Source organism: Artemia franciscana, chromosome 21 (assembly GCF_032884065.1).
Source record: "Artemia franciscana chromosome 21, ASM3288406v1, whole genome shotgun sequence".
Lineage (NCBI taxonomy): Eukaryota > Metazoa > Arthropoda > Branchiopoda > Anostraca > Artemiidae > Artemia > Artemia franciscana.
Window position 1 is genome coordinate 15318644 of NC_088883.1, and position 20973 is coordinate 15339616.

General features: G+C 34.9%; 1 protein-coding gene across 2 annotated transcripts in view; it reads right to left on the minus strand.

The window, feature by feature from the left end:
* Positions 1 to 649: 649 nt before the first annotated feature.
* LOC136040787 (leishmanolysin-like peptidase) overlaps positions 650 to 20973 on the minus strand; it is a gene marked incomplete in the record, with an annotated part of 103841 nt that continues 83517 nt past the window's right edge. For both annotated transcript variants that reach the window (XM_065725114.1, XM_065725115.1), the window contains 5 exon segments: positions 650 to 893; positions 4921 to 5040; positions 10289 to 10452; positions 14371 to 14530; positions 16524 to 16656. In XM_065725114.1, the coding sequence (XP_065581186.1) occupies positions 732 to 893; positions 4921 to 5040; positions 10289 to 10452; positions 14371 to 14530; positions 16524 to 16656 (739 nt within the window).

Consider the following 20973-nt stretch of genomic DNA (forward strand, 5'->3'; position numbering starts at 1 on the left):
TTAGGATATTCCCAGCTCCTAAATTAAGGGTTTGACATGCTTTTTTTTTTGGCAATAGCATTTTCAGATTAGCATATTTGAATACCTTGGTCCATGATTATGACACTTCATCATCTACAGAGATTATTATTCTGCCTGTTGTTTGACTCAGTGGTCGTTTTCTGGACTTCTCAGTGGGATTAGGAGTTCGAGGCGTCTTGATCAGAATATAAAACATATTAATATGTAGGTATTTTAGTTCTTTTTTTTGAGAGGCAGTGGTAAACAAATAAATCGAAAAATTAGTAATTGTGGCCTTTTGGGGTATGAATGAATAGTACATTTGATGAAACTGTTTGCTATAAGGTGTGCAATGCCGATTAGGTATTGTGCTGTAAACTTGCTGCTTTTTTGTTTTTGCCATCTCCTCAGACAAGTTTTTACTTCTGCAGGGTGGGGGGGGGGGTGTTAAATAAATTCCTCTCTCGCTCTCAATGGAGAAGGAGCAGGTTTATCTATGTTTCCCTCAGGTAGATTGGTGCTGCAAATTATCACTAGTAGCAATAGCAGCAGTAGTGGTCAAGGTTGTTTGGAAAAGTAGCCCTTGTGACGCTTAAGCGAAATCATAGTCGGCACCTGCAACCATGAACAAAAAAGAAGACGAAAAACATACCAAATAAGGTTTACTTTAATAAAATCCTGTGGAAAAAAATTAAAACAAAATATTTACACAATTTAACTCTTTAAAAAAGTCAAGAATTGAAATTTACAATAAGTAGAAATATCACAGCAAATACTGAAACAAATTTGGAATGAGCTGCACAAAATAACTGGTCATAGTGATACGATATCTTTTCCCTTTCGGTTGGTTCTCGATCTCCTTTGCATCTCTCTCCCTTCCTGCTGAATCTCTCCTGAAAATAAAACAGCAAAAATTACTGCACTGGAATAAAAATCACTGCAAAAATTTAGTGCACTGAGGACAAGTGACGAGGGCCATACATTTCTTGTATAGATTATAAAGATTCACCAAACATCATGTGAAAGACAGACTGGTGGCGTATCTCTTTAAAATATGGATGGTCTATTTTAGTACATTCGGTGCTATAAACCTGCTAAAAGAGAAACTGAGCCTAGTCCTACAGACTTCACTCCAGAATGGAGGGTTACTTTGATAAGAAAACACTTAGCTATCTTTAAAATTTGTTTTTGTTCCTCATGTTTCCTTCCTGGTTCTTATTTGGAAGTTTTTTATCGTTTCTGAACGGAAGCAAATTCATTCACTGTTTTATGAATTTTCCGAATATCTTCTTTAAATCCCAATTTGGACCAAAAATACATGCGTACTTAGAAGTTATTCAGGTTGGATGTTTGTGGAAAGATGGGTGTTTAGTAGCTAGATTTAGAGTTCAATCCGATTCAGTAGTAGATTTTCCACTGAACTGACTATCACTGACATCACACACTTATTTAAGTGGAACCAGACCTGTTTAGATATTCTCTTACTGAAGTTGTGGCTTTGTTAAGATAATGTAATATAAACTGGGCTCCTCTACATAGGGGAATGTACGAAAAAGTAATCCATAAGACAATGAGACAATAAAATACCAATCGTCAGTTTTGAAGCCCCACGAATTAAAAAAAGAGTTTCAAAGTTACAACTGCTTAAGGCTGTCGTAACTGTTCAATCACTATTGCGATTAGCAGTACATATGTACAACATCAGTATTTTTCTCCAAAACAGTAGTTTGACACTCCACAATAAATTGTATTTTTCATGTACTTCGTTACGTTTATTCTTTAGCAAATAGCACAATTAAGAAAAAAATTACTTTACATTAACTTCAATTTGAACACCAATTTCTGTTCTTTGATTTTTAAAACACTTACAAGGAGATCAGAGCCTAAATCAATGGAGAAGCAGTGGAGATAAGGGGAGTAAATCAGTGGAGAAGCAGAAGCCAGTTAATTAAATATGTATTTTAATTCTCTCGGTCCTACTGAATAAGCTATGTTATCGGATTTTCAGTTACTGTGTGTCATTAAACACAAGACTGACAACGTATCGAGAAATTAAACTATAAGAAAGATTAAAAAGGATACTTTTGGTCATTTAGTGAGATTTGAGATGATTTTTGTTACAAACCGTAAATAAATTATTGAATATTATCGGTATCTAGACTGAAGTACATTTATTGTGTGTTTGTTAAAGCGTAGCATAGAGCAAAACACCTTAAATGTCCCACATAATGTTACTGAGTCTACTACCAATACCAAAAGAAAAAACAACCAGACTTGTGCTCAAAAGCCTAAATCTATGGAAGCCCCACAGGTAACCACAATTGCATAGAGTGTTATTTATTTTTCAAATACAGTTTATTGTATTTTCCCACTAAGGTTGTGATATTATTGGCATAATGTAAAATAACTGGGTTCCTGTGGATTGGTTAAAGTATACAAAAGTCATCCAAAATGCTATGAGACAACAAATGTCAACTCCCAAACTTGGAGCCCTATGAATTAAAAAAAAAAGAGAAAGTTCAAAATTACAGGTGCCAAATCTATCAAAACACTATTATCGCTAGTAATACATTTATACAATTGGATTTTATAATTTTCTCCAAAACAGCAACTAGAAAGTTGTATTCTTTTATGCACTGTCAAGTACAAAACGGCTGGGATAATTAAAAGGGAAACATACGCCATCTTTGTAGCTTTTTAGGTGAGTAAAAATAACTGAAAAAAGTCTGTCGGCTGTGGTCGCTCTGAAGCATGAGGCTAATGAAGATAAAAAGATCATGTTCTAAACCAACATTTAATATTCTTTTCAGTGGTATAAATTAAATTTAACTATCCCGAATTTCCTTTTTCCTTGAAAAAAAGGAGATATCTCCTGCTCTGCACGTATTTTTATCTTCGTAGCGGTACAAGATAGGACCATTCTGAATAGACCATTCGATTCCTCGTGCTAAATTTACCCAAGACACATACATAAATCATGTTCGGCCAAAATGGTATAGATAGATAGATAGATAAGTGTATTTCAAAAACCCGTGGGCCATATACACAAAAATATAAATAAATAACAAACAAGCAAGGAAATTAACAACAGTACGAACACGCACAAAAAAACAGAATTCAACGCGAAAGTACCTAATCTAACTACAAAAGAAATCAATTGTATAAAACTTTTTCTTCTTATTAAAGATTTATCTATATATACTCCCACTCGAAATATTGTGGTTGGGTTACTATTTTGTAGAATACCCGGAAGCATCAAATTAATCCCATGCAAATAAATTTTTCCGTAAATCCAAGAGCACCGGGCATTTCCGGAGAAAATGATCCAAGTCTTCATCATCATCTTTACAAAGGGGACAAACATACAGCCTATCAGGACCAACTATCATTTTATTTTTGTCGAACGTTTTTTGCCTGTTCTGGATTGGAAGACAATTTGCCCTAAGCTGAATCCAACGACGTAGAATCAAGGGTGGTATATGTCACCCTTTTAATTGTTAAGCCGTATAAGTTCTTTTTTCTTAGCAAGTCGCACAATTAAAAAGCAGAAAAAGGAATCTTTTTCGTATCAACCTCAAGTTCAACGTATTTGTCCCAAATTCATGAAAAATTCTCTTCTTTTCATTTTCATCCTATTCAGAGATTGACTATGACAAAAAAAGAGAAAAAGAAAAGAAAAAGCAGAATATGAAGTAAGGCGCCTTTAGGGGTGAGATAGCGAGTATTTATGATTGTTTTTTAGTTATTCTCAGAGTTTTTTCTATGCTTCTTGTCAAATAATCCTCCCTTGTATTAAACATTACCAAAATTCGATGTTTTCATTTTTATCACATTTAAAGCAAGCTACTGCTGAACAAGTTACCTAGTTACAGCGAGCAGAATCAACATTATGCATTGTATTTTCTGTTAAGTATTTTTTTTTATCAATGGTAAAAGCCATGGTAAGTTACCTTACAGCCTCATGTACTTACCTTTAGGGCCCTTGTCTTCTAGTAACACCCGTTCAAAGCGTTCAAAGTAAAAACGGCATAATCTATGGCATAGCTGAATCATATAATGAATGTATTGTTTGGGTCATAGTTCCAACAACTAGTATACAAAATTAACACCTCAAGGATTTATCACTACTTACGCTGATTCTTTTATTTTCCTAGTGGTGTGTTTTCCCGATCTCTAATTCTTTCCACACAATACTTCTTAGGTTTAGTTGCATTTTTCCTCTGGAAATTCGTATCTAATTAAATAAGTAAGTAAGTAAGACGGCACTAGACCCTTAAGGTCCAAACCGGCGGTGCTGATCTCCGTTTCATGGCCCTTCAGCCAGGAATTATATCTACTTATATAAATCAGGTTAAAAAAAAGTTCAATAGAAAATCTTTTCCCAGCTGTATCTTTTTGATGAGCTGCTGAAATTGAATTCTGTTTTCATGATAAGTAAGGACCAAAGAACATAACTTTAATATATTTGTGTTTTTGAAAGATTTCTCGAGGTATTCTTGCGATTCTTTTTACTCGAAAACTCTTCTTTATATTAATCCCTCTAATATCTTTGAGACAAATATTACGACCTAAGCTACCACTGCGATGCAGCCAAGTCTACTTCGATGTAAGTTATTAGCAAGTTATATTCAAGGTCATTAATAGGTACTATACCGTGAAAAGTTTATAAAAACAGCAGGAAAGAGGTGCATTTACGCGTAGATTTAGTGTTTAGGCATAGCTTTGCTAAAGCATCTGTCAGAAGAATTGCTTCTACCACTACCCTCCCCACCACCCTCACGCCCAAATCATGATATTTATTTACAAATTTTGAACCGTTTTCGGAGTGAGGAGCACCGAGTAATAAGAAACAATTAGGAAGTATAAATATAAAGAGATAAACTAGGTTGAACATAGAAAGAAAAGAGGATCTTGACTTACTCCACATAACTCTTGGCAGGAAGGACAAACAATTTTCCCGACATGAAGCCAATCGCTGGAGTATCTTCTAATTGCAATTTCTTGTCCAGTATAATAACAAGTATAAGTATGATTTTCCACCTTAAAAAGAAAATGCAAAAAATAACTTAGCGGAAAAGACATGCTTTATTTAATTAAAATGTCGTTAACTCCCAACGAATAACAATACAACAGGTAGCTAAGATATCTCCAAATATGCAATAGCTTAATTTGAAGCAAAAGCGAGGATTTCTCATTATACAGATTGCATACAGCCTAGTTTCATTAATTGGTGACGCTTTATATGGCCAGGCAATTGAGTTGAAACCTCCGGGAAAAGTTTTCTTACAGGAGTAGGTGGGTGATGAGTGTCAGAGTTTTATGAATGGGGGACGGTGTTGGGGGTACTATGTTTTAGTTGATCTAATTGCCACGTCTCTGCCATCAAAGACTCAAATAAAGATTCTTGAACACACATGGCACGAATCATCCAAAATGATTCTCCAGACGACAATTGTTAGATATAACATAAAACGATGAAAACGATAACTACTTTTGACTTCAACTTTTGAATAGAAGTTCCACTTAACGAGGTTTTTAGCTTTTCCTTTCCTCTTATGTCTACAGTATTTTTCCTTTCATCCTAGTTTTTCTTTTCTTTTTGTGCTGCCCAAGAGAATTTCTCAATGGACCAGAAATCATTCAAAATAATTATTGAATTATTTCTTCATTTAAAATAAATGCTACGCAATAAGGTTGAGGGAAATGCAAGAATTTTTAGATACCCACTCTTGAAGTATTATTCACACCCATCACTAGTTAACACACAAATTTACAAAACTCCCAATTTAATCAATGCATCAGCACAGTGAGGATTCCAAACCTTTCACGTTAAAAAAATTGAAAATGTAATCCTTTATTAATTTAAAGTTTCAGACCAAATTCGGCCAAATCATTGCAAGGCGGGAAAGTTAAAATCAAGATATTTGCCACCGAGACAAGTCTGTCTCAGTTGAATGCGGAAATCAAAGTCAATTGGATAGAATTTCATCAATTGCAGGACTCCAACTCAGCCGGGTTCAAATTTCAGTTATGGTTCTTCTCTTTTTTTGGTATAATAGTTTCCAGTCACATTCTGGTGATTCCATGTCAGAATTTATTATCAGTGCATAGATAATGACCAATAATGTTGACCGGAATCCATGTTTAATTTAATAATCGTAGTTTCTGTATTATCAAATCCCCTAAATCCGGGGATTATTAATATAGATTTGGGTCAGTCTACAATAAATGTTTAGTGAGTGTTGATCTTTATATAGTATGCCAGATAATACGACTGTAATATTACTCTAGTGAAACTAGAAGTGAATTCAGTGGTTGGTTTGGTCTAGAATCATGAGATGGACATACCTTTGTTTTTCCTTTTATAAAGATAGTTTTGATGGATTATGTCTTAAGAAAAACAGAAAATACTTTGATAGAATACAGTCGTAAAAGAAAACATAAAATTGCCTTGTCTTTGTACTAATTTTAGTATGATTTTAGCATCTCTGATCAAATGGAATCCAGAATGAAAGAATACCATAGGTTTTGTGGGTTCAAGGCCCAAGAGACGTTCGTTAAGACAATAGGTAAGACAAAAGAGTACGAGGATCTTACAAGAGTTGAAACTGGCACTAATGTCCGTCAAAATGTCATCAGTGTCATTTAGCGTTCGACATTTCTTGGTAGTTTTTCAGTATAACAGAGAGAGGATGCGGCACTAGATTTTTAAATACAAATCGACGGTGCTAATATCCGTTTCATGGCCCTTCCGCCAGGAGGTGCAATGGGGGAGTGAAGGCCAGCTATCCTATGCTTTCACAAAACCTTATTTTTTGACATCCTGAATACCCATTTAGAGCTGGGTCGACTCTGGCTGAGCTTACATAGTTACGCCACTTACCCCCTTTCCAAAACGAATAACTATCGACTCCAGGATTCAAACAACTGTCCTCGCGGACACGGACACTCGGCAGTCTAATAATAGAATAAAATTGGTGCAAGTATTGTATTTGGCAAGACTAGTGTAGTAATAAATGTCAAATTCACAAATTAACAATTGTTAACAAATGTTTCCGTTCCTTAAAAAATTACAATTACAAAGCTTGAAAAAAAAAATGCCAAGCAACACCAAATACTAGATGACAGTGGTGTTGTGTCTTAGACAGTAGAGCCAGTTTTCCAATCTCATAAGTTTTCTACACTCTTTGGACAAGGCGACTAAGTTGCGTAAGTTAGGAATAAAGGGAGACGAACATATTATGTTAGGTACTAGAACAGTTGACTGAGTGGATCATATCAGAGGGGTTTTACAGATTAGTAATATGGATTTGGTTCAGTCTACAAAAATATTTAATGAGTATTGATCTTTACATAGTATCTCAGATAAGTGCGACCACTGGAATTCAGTAGGTTATTTGTTATTCATTATTAAAAAGGGAGGCTGATTAATTAGAAAATTAGAAAAATTTATTAGAATTTTTTTTTAATATTTTTATTAAATTAAAAATTTATTAGAAATTTTTTTTAAATATTTTTATTAAATTAAAATTAAATTAAAAATTTTAATATTTTTATTATAAAAAATTAAAATTTTTATTAGAAAATTAGAAAAAAATTAGATTAATTAGAAAATTAGAAAAATTAGATTAATTAGAAAATTAGAATATTTAAGCAGCAGGATGTTTTTCTTAGTGACAGCTCAGTTACAACAAAGATTAAGATTCTAAGAGCTATTGCAATGGCAACTGTGAAGCCGAGTTCTGAAACAGAGATGCTTCAAAAAGCCGAAGAAACGAGCTAGATATTTTGCTTTAACCTAGTCTTAGCATTAGGCCAACACCAACTGACACATTAGCAAACACTCTTCTCCTATTCCGTCGTGTTCAAACTTTCTACCTGATCTATCTTAAAAATAATCTTCAAAAAATATATAATCATTAACCATAGCCCCGTTCCAGCCAAATTTAGGGCACTGAGGCCTTCTCTTACCAATTACAGGCTATTTACCAGAACATACCATGTATGCAATATTTTATTGGCTTAAATTTTATTGGAATCCCATTAATGTTTCTCTCCTACTCATCCTCTTTTCTTTTCTTTTTATGCAATCAATTCCAAGAATTATACATCGTTGCCAACTTGACTTGCAAAACTTATAAATAAAAAAATAAAAAATCAGAAAAAAATCTTCAATATGAAAAAGAAGCTACTGCCGTACAACTGCATAAGAATTTTTTAAGTCTTTCAATTACTATTAATTTGTTTCAAAGATGCCAGCTAGAAAGTTATTCCCAATGTCAATAGTTCTTCAGTTAATGACGTTTTTAAAACATTTATCCCAACAGGTTCCTTGAATTTCCCCTGGATTGGGCTATATATTTTTCTTTATTTTATTACAGTTTTCAAAATCGTCCGTCAGGTATCAAAAGGTCGTATCTCCATAATTGTAAATTCTCAGGAGAGCAAATCAAAAACTTCAAAACTTTTTTTGTTTCGCCTCAGATAACTGTGAAAAAAAAAACGATTAAATAATAATAATAATAATAATAATTTATTTCTTACCCACTTACAAAAGGGAAAAAGTGGAGTACAAGGAGAAAAACAAAGAACTACAAATAACACAAATAACACAAAAAAAACACAAATACAAAAAAAAAAAAAATTTAGCAAAAGAGGCGGATAAGATGATTGTTAGGACCAAGACAGATTGGCGCTTCATCGATTAAATTTCAACTTAGTTTTTCCACTGAAAGAACAATATCCGTTACCTGATATTTACTAATTAACCTTCGGTTCCGAAATGATCGTGGTAAATAAAGTAGGAACTTTAAATACCGATAGCAATCCGTCTTGACCCTCTTTACGTCTCCTTTATTCGAAAGCATAAAAAAAGCACAAAATAACACAGAATGGTCGCAGAAACTCGAGTATAGCTTTGTAAGTGCTTTGTAAATGCATGAATCAATTCAATGCATTAAAATCAATTCATTAACATGAATTGATTTTACATATCTATCTTTTTTTGCTTCATAGTTATCAGAGGGGAAACAGAGAAGTTGTGAGGTTTTTATTTGCTCTTCTGAAAGCTTATAATTATGGAGATACGAGTTTTGATACCCGAGCGACGAAATAGGAAACTCCCAATTTTAGAGTCCTATTTTAATTGTTGTCTCTCTAATTCTACGTTATATATTGAGCTCATATTATTCACAAACTGAGTTAGAAAAACAAGAAAAAGGCAGATTGTATTACATTTGCGTATTTTAACCATATCCTATAAAAATTGTCGTTGTTGCTTAAAGGACAACTTGTCCTAAATCTAAACACGACCAAAACAGTCCCTCTAAAATACAAGTTTTAAGCAACGGTACTTTGAAATTATCAAGTTTTATGGTAAATCTTCGTTTTATTGAGTTTCGAACCAAGACAAACTGACAATGAGAGGTTTATGAATTCTCTAGTTTCCACTAATCAGTATAACAGGGCCAATAAAAAGCAAATCTTACAGTTTACTCAAAACCATAAAAACTATTGTAAAATGTGTTTTGATTTTCGGCGGCAGAACAAAATTTTTTAACTCTTGGATTCAGCGCATCCAGAGCCCCACTGCTGCCACTGTCGTCGACTTTGCTTACACGCTTCTTAACAGATTATAGTTAAAAAATTCTATTGTCTAATTAAAAAAAATAATCCATAATTGAGATAGTAGGCTAATGTTGTAAATTCGTATAAACACGAATTTGTTACGAATACGAATTGTTAGCACGTTCTTAACGTTAAATTTAAAAGCTTCAATTGTTTAGTTTAAAAAAAAACGAATGAGAATTTAAGATAATAGAGCTTACATTATCAGTTCGTATAAATGCGAATTCGTTATAAACACCATGTTGTTAGCTCATTATTAACATTAACGTTAAAAAATTCTACTGCCTATTTAGAAAAACAAACTGGATCCATAATTGAGATAGTAGACCTGATATTATCAGTTCATATAACACGAAATAGTCATAAACACGATGTTGTTAGCTCATTATTAACATTAACGTTAAAAAATTCTACTGCCTATTTAGAAAAACAAACTGGATCCATAATTGAGATAGTAGACCTGATATTATCAGTTCATATAACACGAAATAGTCATAAACACGATGTTGTTAGCTCGTTATTAACATTAACGTTAAAAAATTCTACTGCCTAGTTAGAGAAAAACTGGATCCATTATTGAGATAGTACAGCTTATGTATCAGTTCGTATAAATACGAATTCGTTATAAATACGACGTTGTTAGCTTGTTGTAAATACGTACAATAATCCCCAAGCGACCATGATGACATTTGAATTCATAGCATCCAGAGCCCCACTGCTGCCACTGTCGACTTTGCTTACACGCTCTTTCCTCCCACTGACCAGAATGGTAGATACATCTTGAGTTGTTGCCATATTTTTCCAACGCAAAATTCTTCTCAGGAGCTGTAATCCAAAACATAAACTTTAAGCTAGGATCTAAAAGCTAATTTTTTTTTCAACGGAGCAGATAAAAAATTAAAAACAGATGTATTTCTAGGCCTGAAAGTCCACATTCTTGCATATTTAAGTTTATTATTATTATAAAAAAAAGAAAAAAACGCTGGTCCTACTGGGTACACTATCCTATTGTTTGAATTGACAATGGTTCACAATTTCTTTAAAGTTTCTTTTCTACTTGCAAATCAATAAATTATAAATATTGGAGAACAGATAGGCGACTGAAAACCATGAACTAAAATGAACTACAGCAAGAGCTTAACATGCAAATTTAAAGGCTAACACTCAGTGAAACTAAAACCTGTTATTACGAGACAGCTCATGAGGGTAGCAAAGAGAACAAAAATATATCAGTTTTTGTTAAAGCTTTAGTCATGTTTTCCATCTTCAGTGCAATGAAATATCACGTTAATTTTAAATTCTTCTGGTGATCAGATTTGACACAGCTTAGTCGTTTGGGTGGAGAATAGTTGAAAAGGTACTTACGTATTATAGAAACCACACCAAAGAAGTGAAGGTAGGTTAATCATGATGAAATAAACCAAAATGTGATGAATATATAATACTTTAACAAAATTATGGAAACTACAACAGAGAATTATAGAAAGCAGGCCGCCCAGAACGAATTGTATTAAATACCTAACCGAATCTAACTACCTCTATATATTAAATAGTTAATTAAAATATACCTGGACGGTGCTTTTTCTCGCTCAGACTAATTTGATTGCCTCCGATTGGACACAGATAACCGGTTTTGTTACAGATCAAGAACAAAGTTTGGTCGCTATAATACGTAAATACAAAAAAAAAATACCGAAAATACTAATTTCCTTCTCTTCTTTCTCCACTTCATTTCTCTCTTTTAACGGCTTGTCAAGCGGAGTGCATGGTTTAAAAAAAAAAATAAGATAAGAAAAGAAAAGAAAGAAAGAATTTTAAGCGGAATCACTCCCAGATAACTTTACGGTACTGATATTTTGCCAGTTGATGAATTCACGAAAAGGGTAATAAAAAACAATGACAGTCAATGAAATACAACTTTTAGCCTTACTTTCTTAGGCAGTTATACATCCATAAATATAAGCAAAAGAAAGGACTAAAGTGCCAAGGATCTCTTTTTTAGACATGTTTAGTAGTTTGTGTTATGTTATTTATGTTTTTGATGATTTTTTTTTCGTTTTCAATTTTCCCGACAAAAATGAGTAGTCTCAACATTTCTAAGCTTTAATTAAAAAAAATATATATACATACATAATGCAAGATCAGTGTGACAATTCTATTGACTTTTTCGTCGGAGGGCCCAACCAATCAAAATAATACTAATACGGCAAAGAAATTCTTAGCAGTTTTATTTTGAAGTTAGTTGTTTGAAATTTGGCGTTACATTTTTTGTTTGAATTAAGAAAAGCAAACAAAAATAGAAGCACATGAAAATTTCTCAGACATCAACAATCAACAAAGCAATGACTATTACGGTGCACTTAGCTCCAGATAATAAATTATGCAAAATAAGGGCAATATCCAGGATATTTATTTCGGGGGGGGGGATTATAAAAAGATTTTTTCGGGGGTGGGGAATTACGAAAAACTTTAAAAACACAAAAAAATCGTTTATATCTTTTTTTGTTACGTTTTTATGAGTCGGGCAAACAAAACGAGGGGGGGGGGGTCAAATCCTTTTAATTCCTCTGGATACGGCCTTGAATATATTTAGGTTTTACATAGATTATAAACATGATTTTTGAAAAAAGGGAAGTACCTAATGATTTTAGGAAAACCTTAATTAAACCACTGTATAAGAAAGGTGACAAGAGTGAGTGTCGTAATTATCGAGGCATTAGTCTGATCTCTGTAGGTAGCAAATTACTGAGTAATATGATACTTTTTAGACTGAGAGATGCTGTAGACAAAATTTTATGGGAAGAACAGTGCGGTTTTAGAAAAGGTAGAGGAAGTGTTGATCAATTTTTCACTCTTAGGTTAATAATTGAGAAGTCCCTTCGTTGTCAAACAATTTTGGTTCTCAGTTTTATCGATTATGAGCAAGCTTTCAATTCTGTTGATAGAAGAGAGTTAGCAAAGGTCTTATCCTTATATGGTATACCAGAAAAATACATTAAAGTAATTTGTGCTATGTACGAGAATAATACTGCTGCGGTTAAGGTAACCGCAGCTTGTCTTGTGTTCTATCCCCCTTTACTTGGATCATTTTGATGGACTTCGTCTTAAGGAGCACAGGAAAGGCAATTGGAGATCACGGAATCAAATGGGGAGGAAAAACGCTCCTGGACTTAGATTATGCTGATGATTTAAGCATATTAGATGAAAGTGTGAGGAAAATGAATGATTTTTTAGAGGTTTTGCAAGTTCAGGGTACTAGAATAGGCTTGAAAATTAATGTGAAGAAGACTAGTCACTAAGGCTAGGAATAAGTGAAGATGAAGAGGTGACGTTGGGTAACGAAAAGATTGACCAGGTTGGCAGCTTCACTTACCATGGAAGTATTTTTTAGTAAAGACGGTGGGAGCAGTGAAGATGTTAAAAGTAGAATAGCTAAAAATCGGGGTGTTTTTTCACAGTTAAAAAAAAGTTTGGAAGAATAAAAAGATAAGTCTGCAAGCCAAGATTAGAATATTGGAAGCTACAGTGATGACATTGGTCAAATATGGCTCTGAAGCATGGACGCTCCGAAAAGCAGATGAAAATTTACTAGGTGTTTTCCAGAGAAATTGCCTACGGATTGTTCTGGATACCCGGCTGACTGACCGTATTTCAAACAGTAGGTTGTACGAAAAATGTGGTTCAATCCCGCTTTCTAGGGCTATAATGAAAGAAAGGTTGAGATGGCTAGACCACGTTCTGCGGATGAAGGATGACAGATTGCCGAAGATTGTCCTTTTTGGCCAACCGTCTGGGGCTACACAAAAAGCAGGTCGTCTTTGTCTGGGTTGGGAGGATGTCATAAATAAAGATTTAAAGGAAATAGGAACTTCCTGGGAGGGTGTAAAGAGGGAAGCCTTGAATAGATTAGGTTGGAGGAGAAGCGTGCGTAGCTGTGTTGGCCTCAGGTGGCTTGGTGCTGCAGTGAGTTATTAGTAGTAGTAGTAGTAATACTATTCTAAGACTTCGTTAGTCGCACCCTGGACAGAAGAAATATCATCCCCTTAGCATGATTTCCCTAGTGGTCAAGAAACTTCATTAGCTACCTATGGTCTCAGAAGCAAAATAGTAACATAGAAAGGTTATTAACGTTTACACAAAAACAAGGTGAAACACATTGAATTCCTCAACTTTAATCCCAGATTTCTGTTGATATGTGAAATATTTTTATGCTACAATAAAAAACTTAAGAGCAATAATTTATGTTCAATTTCAGCCCTGTAAATTTCCAAATGGGACCATGGCTGAGTTATATCAAGAATCTATCCTCGGGCCATAAAAAAGGGATATAGATCATTATAGGCACATAGTATATTATTTCAAATACGATTTCCAAAATATTGTTCATTCCAATTGAAACTACACGACCATTTGATATTCACAGCAAACTATAACAAACATAAAACAAAAACAAAAGAACTTAAGACACTAAAAGGTGAAAAAAAAAACGCAAAAAACAAACAGACGAAGATTATGCTCTTGTTTCGAAGCATCGAGATTCTATAGACATGTCTTATCATTTCAGTTACTAAATCATTGTTACTCCCATCTGAAAAATGTAATAAAGACAACAAAAAGCCGTTTTTTTTTTACTTTTATTTGTCCGATTTATAAGCTATATCCCTTCTTATCGAGGAGACAGGGACATTCAGTAGGAGACAATGATAGAAAATAAACCAGAAACCTGTAATACTATACACTAACCTGGATTATTTTCTGCAAATAGGCATTGTGAGCCTCTTATAGCAACGTTTTCAGACCTCCACGTAAATTCCTGTATATATGGACAGTAATCAGCCAATGACACAGAACCACCATAAAATCCCACATTTCTATCACTTATATGAGGAATGCTTTGGAAATTCTAGAAAAAAGTGAACAAGCAAAGATGAGCGAGTGCAAACTTAAAGAGAGAGAGAAATATTTTATTGTCAAGCAAACTCTCACAACATAAAACTGCAGAACTTGTTGCCCTCAATCAGCTAGCCAACATTGTATACAAAAAAAAAAGAGAAAAAAAAAGAAAAAAAGAAAAGTGGAACATAAATGAAATTTTAAAACATTGTCTACAGCGATGGCCTGTCAATCAAACTGGCCTGTCAAATACAATGAGTACAATGAATAAAATGAAAAAAAAAAAATGCTTTGGAAATTCTAGAAAAAAAATAAACAAGCAAAGATGAGCGAGTGTATACTTAGAGAGAAAGAGAGAAGTACTTTATTATCAAGCAAACTCTCACAGCATAAAACTGCCGAACTTGTTGCCTTCAATCAGCTAGCCAACAATATATTAAAAAAAAGAAAAAAAAGTGAAACATACACCGATGAATCCAACTGGCCAGTCAAATCAAAAAAAACTAACACATTAACAATACAAATGACACATTAACGTGATGCATTACAAACATAATTTATTTATGGTTTCAACAAACGCTGGCACAAAGCTCTTTCTGTATTTCAAGCTTAGGTTCAGAGAGGAAATATTAATAGGGAACCTAATGAAAAGTAAAGAGCCAAGAAATAGAGAAAAATCTAAAAAAAGACTAGAAAAACGTCTAGATTCAGCAATAATAACCTCAGTACTACAAAAAAAAGATACCACAGGGCAACATCAAAATTACTAGCTGAAGCAGCCTTCTGAAGTCACATGGTGATTTAAATGTATTTCTACTTGGTCCCAAAGTTACATAAAAACCAGAGTTCAAAGACTATGTTAAAATGATATTACTCCCGAATTAAAATTCCTACTATCACGTCAAACTAAACATTATCGTTTAATTTGTTCAAAACAACAAAAACGACCACACCAATATGTAAAATTATGTATGATAATTACCTGCAAATCTTACATCATGGTTGAAGCGGTCGCTGCAACCTAGTTAAGAACAAAGTTCAGCCCATAGTAACAAAATTTTAAAACTTAAAAAAAAACGGTAAAAGGAGAAAAAAAATGCCAATTTGAAGATAATTCAGGAATAGTAGCTATGATTTCAGTTAATTTTAATGGTAAAATGTTGCGAAAAATGTTTCGGAAAGATACCAGGAAAACCTTCAAAAAATGCTGTTAGACCGAAATGAAAACTGTACCTCTGGAATCGCCTTTGTCAAAAATACAATAAAAGAAATATCAGCCCCCTCTTCGAATAAAAATGAAATTCACTTTTTTGCATGGGTAGCACTCCTCTGTCCTCATTCTTTATTGCTTCTTCACCTTTTTTCCATCGGTTTAAAGAACGATCAAGTCAAAGAGTCGATCATGGATAGAGAGAAAGAGAGAGAGAGAGAGAGAGAGAGAGAGAGAGAGAGAGAGAGAGAGAGAGAGAGAGAGAGAGAGAGAGAGAGAGAGAGAGAGAGAGAGAGAGAGAGAGAGAGAAAGGTTTATTTAAAACAACAATTGTAAATCAAATGGCTAATTTGACGTTGAAATACAAAGCATGTTATTATGCTCTATTATATAAGGACGCAAAAAAGGACGAAAGAGTTTTGGCAGCGGTTTGTCCAAGCACGCACAGGCTTCTGTCTCGTTTTAGCTTCTGTCTCGTACGGCTGACTGTCAGGGCTTCTGGGGGGTAAAATGTCACGATGAGCAGGGTTAGACAGCAGTATTTTGCCAAACCTAAGGATAAGGTCACCCAAATGGAGTTCTAAACTTTGGAGTTCAAAGGTTGCTAGGGCATCATGGTAGAAAATGTGCAAAAGAGAGAGAGAGAGAGAGGGGGGGGGGAGAGATTTCAGCTATCTAAAATATTTATTTTCGCTTTTATATGTTTAAATTTACACGTAATATATCGTTTTTTCGAACATATATTTGCTCACTTGTAGATGACATCCTTCTTCTCTAATAGGTGCTTACTTACTTGATAAATAGGTGGCAGCTCCGTATTATATTCGACTAAATTGCATAATGCCACAGAATTCCTATCATCTGTGCAATCTGTCTCAAGTGGATCTCTTTTGACTTTATCACAAAACGGATGTGTGCTTTCTCCTCTAAAACAGATAAGGAAATAAAATAAAGCAAACAAAGAAAAATGTGCAATAATCATTGAGTACGTTAAACGTGTCCTCAACTCAAATTTGAATAACTGTCAACCAGTAGTTTTTCCACTTAGGTTCCACTTGGGGTTTTCTTAAAGTTCTTCAAAAGAAAATGGGGTTTTCCGGAATCTCCACAGATATTAACATTAATTAAAACTAGCGCTTTACACTTATTTCGTGTTAGCGATTATGCATTTACGAACGGTTCTTTTCGGGGGGATTTCGAAGAACCAAATTTTCTTTAGAGGGAAATTTGGGGAAACTTTAGTAAATTCGGGAATAGTGGAAGCATTGCTATCAACTGTTCCTGTGGCCTGAGGTTAACGCTGGAGGTAGAGCAAATGGGCTTATTGACATTGAACATTTTTAGCAGCCAAATCGTAGTGAAAAGGGAATCAAATGATAAGGGGAAAAAAATGTAAATATAGGGAATTTGATTATGATGTCAAAAAGTTGGAAATATAAACGATATATATCTATATATATAAAAATAAGTTGTCTGTGGATGTGTGGGTCTGTCTGTCGGGTGACGTCATGTTTGTGTGTTGACTGACGTCATGAAGTTAGTTGTCGTCATTTTTGTTATGACGGTGACGTCATTAAAGATATTTAAGACATGCGTTCACGTAGAAATCTATTAATGTTTAACTGTAAAATGACTGATGAACTTACAATGGCAACAGCCGAGGAAGATGCTCAAAGAGTCTATGCCAAAAAACTTGGTGCTGATAGAGAAAGTAAGAAAAGAAAGCGTGCCAAGGAATCAAAAGAACAGCAAGGAAACAGGCTTGAGGCTGATAGAGAAAGTAAGAAAAGAAAGCGTGCCGAGGAATCAAAAGAACAGCAAGGAAACAGGCTTGAGGCTGATAGAGAAAGAAAGAACAGAAAGCGTGCCGAGGAACTACCAGAGCAACGCGAAACCAGACTTGCTGCTAAAAGAGAAAGTGAAAAAAGAAGGCGTGCCGAGGAACTACCAGAGCAACATGAAACCAGACTTGCTGCTAAAAGAGAAAGTGAAAAAAGAAGGCATGCCGAGGAACTACCAGAGCAACATGAAACCAGACTTGCTGCTAAAAGAGAAAGTGAAAAAAGAAGGCGTGCCGAGGAATCACAAGAACAGCAAGAAATCAGGCTTGCTGCTGATAGAGAAAGTAAGAAAAGAAAGCGTGCCGAGGAATCAGAGCAACCTGAAAGTTATCGCCTGGCATTCAGGTACAGCCCAGTCGATGATTATAGCTTGAGTAGATGTGTTCAAATCGGGACTATGTCTAAAATTTGTCCCTATTACAAGGCCTTGAAATTCAATGGTGAAACAATGGGAATGTGTTGCGCCTCAGGAAAAGTTAAACTTCCTCTATTGGCTGCACCACCAGAGCCGTTGAAGACTTTCCTTACTGGAACTACGTCAGAATCTAAGCGTTTTTTGTCACAAATCAGAAAATATAACTCATGTTTCCAAATGACGTCGTTTGGAGCCCAAATCGAAAATCCAGATCAATTTATGTCTACTTTCAAAGTAAAAGGGCAAATTTATCATAGAGCAGGGTCCCTTCTACCATTCTCAGGCGAGAATCATATATTTTTACAATTGTACTTCATCAGTGATAGAAATTCTGAATTGAATGCACGTTGCGAAATTTCTCTCAACGTTGAAAGGACAATCGTTTCCCAATTGCAACATCTTTTCCACGAAAATAATAATTTAGTGCGTCTGTTCAAAACAGCCATCAATTTGATGCTTACTGATACGCATAAAATTGTTATTTCCGCTGACAAAACGCCTCCTGGCCAACATGTGCGTAGATACAATGCTCCAACTATCGACGAAGTGGCAATCGTTATGGTCGGTGATCAGTTTTTACCTCGAGATATTATTCTTCATAAGCGAAACGCTCAGTTGTTAAGAATTGCTGAAACTCATCGATGCTACGATGCCCTACAATATCCTATCATTTTTTGGGATGGAGCCGACGGCTATCACTTTAATATTAAATTGATGAATCCAGCCACTAATAAAGAAATGAATAAGAAATGCAGTGTAATGCATTATTATTCCTATAGACTAATGATTCGGCAGGATGAAGAAAATTATATTTTAAAATGCCGTCAATTGTTTCACCAATTCGTCATTGATATGTATGCTAAAATTGAATCAGAACGTTTGCTATATATCCGCCTGAATCAGACCAAGCTCCGCTCTGAACAATACATTCATTTGTGAGGTGCAGTTATAAATGACGGTAATACCACAAACGTTGGAATATTAACAATTTTACCTTCGTCATATGCTGGCAGTCCCCATCATATGCACGAATATGCTCAAGATGCTATTGCGTATGCTCGTCTCTATGGTCGTCCAGATTTATTTATTACATTTACATGTAATCAATCTTGGGACGAGATACTGCAGCTTTTACTTCAAGGACAATCGGCGGTTCATAGACATGACATTACGGCCCGTGTCTTCCGGCAAAAGTTGAAATCACTGATAAACTACATAGTAAATTTTGAAGTGTTTGGGTCAGTGCGATGCTGGATGTACTCAGTGGAATGGCAAAAACGAGGTTTGCCACACGCACATATACTAATCTGGCTACATAAAAAATTACTTCGAACGAAATTGATGATGTGATTTCCGCTGAAATACCTGATGAAAATGTCGATAAGGGGTTACATGATATTATTGTAAAAAATATGATACATGGACCTTGCGGTGCACTGAACGAAAATTCACCATGCATGGCCAAAGGAAGGTGCACAAAGCAATATCCTCGAATTTTAGTATCCAACACAATTACTGGCAATGATGGTTACCCACAATATAGAAGAAGATCTACTGAAGATGGCGGTAAAACAGCAATAATAAAGAAGCGTAACGGTACCATCATCGAAGTAGATAACCAGTGGGTTGTTCCATATTCCCCATTATTATCAAAAACATTTAATGCACACATAAGCGTTGAATACTGTAACTCCGTAAAGGTAATCAAATACATATGTAAATACGTCAACAAAGACAGTGACATGGTAGTTTTTGGCTTGCAGCCCGAAATCAAAGATATCGACGAAATCGTACAATATCAGGCTGGAAGATACATAAGCAGTAATGAAGCTGTTTGGCGAATTCTTTCATTTCCGATACATGAACGTAGTCCAGCTGTTGTTCACTTAGCGGTACATTTACAGAATGGTCAACGTGTTTATTTCTCGGAAACCAACGTGCAACAAAGAGCCCTGAATCCACTGGATACACAGTTAACCGGTTTCTTTTCGCTTTGCAAAAATGATTCTTTTGCAAAAAAACTGCTGTATACTGAAGTGCCTTCGTATTACACGTGGAATACTAAAAATAAAGTATTTGAACGTCGAAAACAGGGTAAGTCAGTCGACGGCCAACCTACCATCTTCAAAGATACCACGATAGGAAGACTGTACACCGTTCACCCCAATCAACATGAATGCTTCTTTCTACGCCTGCTTTTGGTGAATGTACCCGGTCCGACATCCTTTGAGTATTTGAGAACTGTAAACGGTACTATACATGACACTTACCGTAGTGCATGCCAAGCTCTGAATTTATTGGAGAATGACCAACACTGGGATAACTGCATCAATGACGCGTGCAAAACGTCAACTCCAAGTCAAATTCGTGCATTGTTTGGCATCATTTTAACAACTTGCTCTCCATCAGCTCCTACAGAGTTATGGGAAAAATATAAGTCAAAAATGTCCGAAGATATACTCCATCGAAAACAGTTAGAGACGTCAGATATGACTTCTGATTTTACATCAGAAATTTATAACTACACTTTAGTTATTATAGAAGATTTGTGCGTCCGTATGGCAAACAAACCTCTTCAGGATTTATGAATGCCTTCACCTAACCGTATCGCTGCTGTTTCGACATGTGTAGAATTGGATCGTGAACAAAGTTACAGTACGAGTGATCTATTGTCGTATGTACAAAATAACATTTCCAAGTTAACGTCGGAACAAAAAGACATTTATGATACGATAATGCATTGTGTCGGTAACAACGTTGGAGAAACTTTCTTTTTGGATGCGCCAGGAGGTACTGGTAAAACGTTTGTGATAAAACTGATTCTGGCATCAATTCGATCAAAAAATGATATAGCGTTGGCAATTGCATCGTCCAGAATAGCCGTAACATTGCTGCCTGGTGGAAGAACTGCTCATTCCGCTTTGAAATTGCCTCTGAATTTGCATTCTACAGAAACTCCCACGTGCAATATTTCCAAATCATCTGGG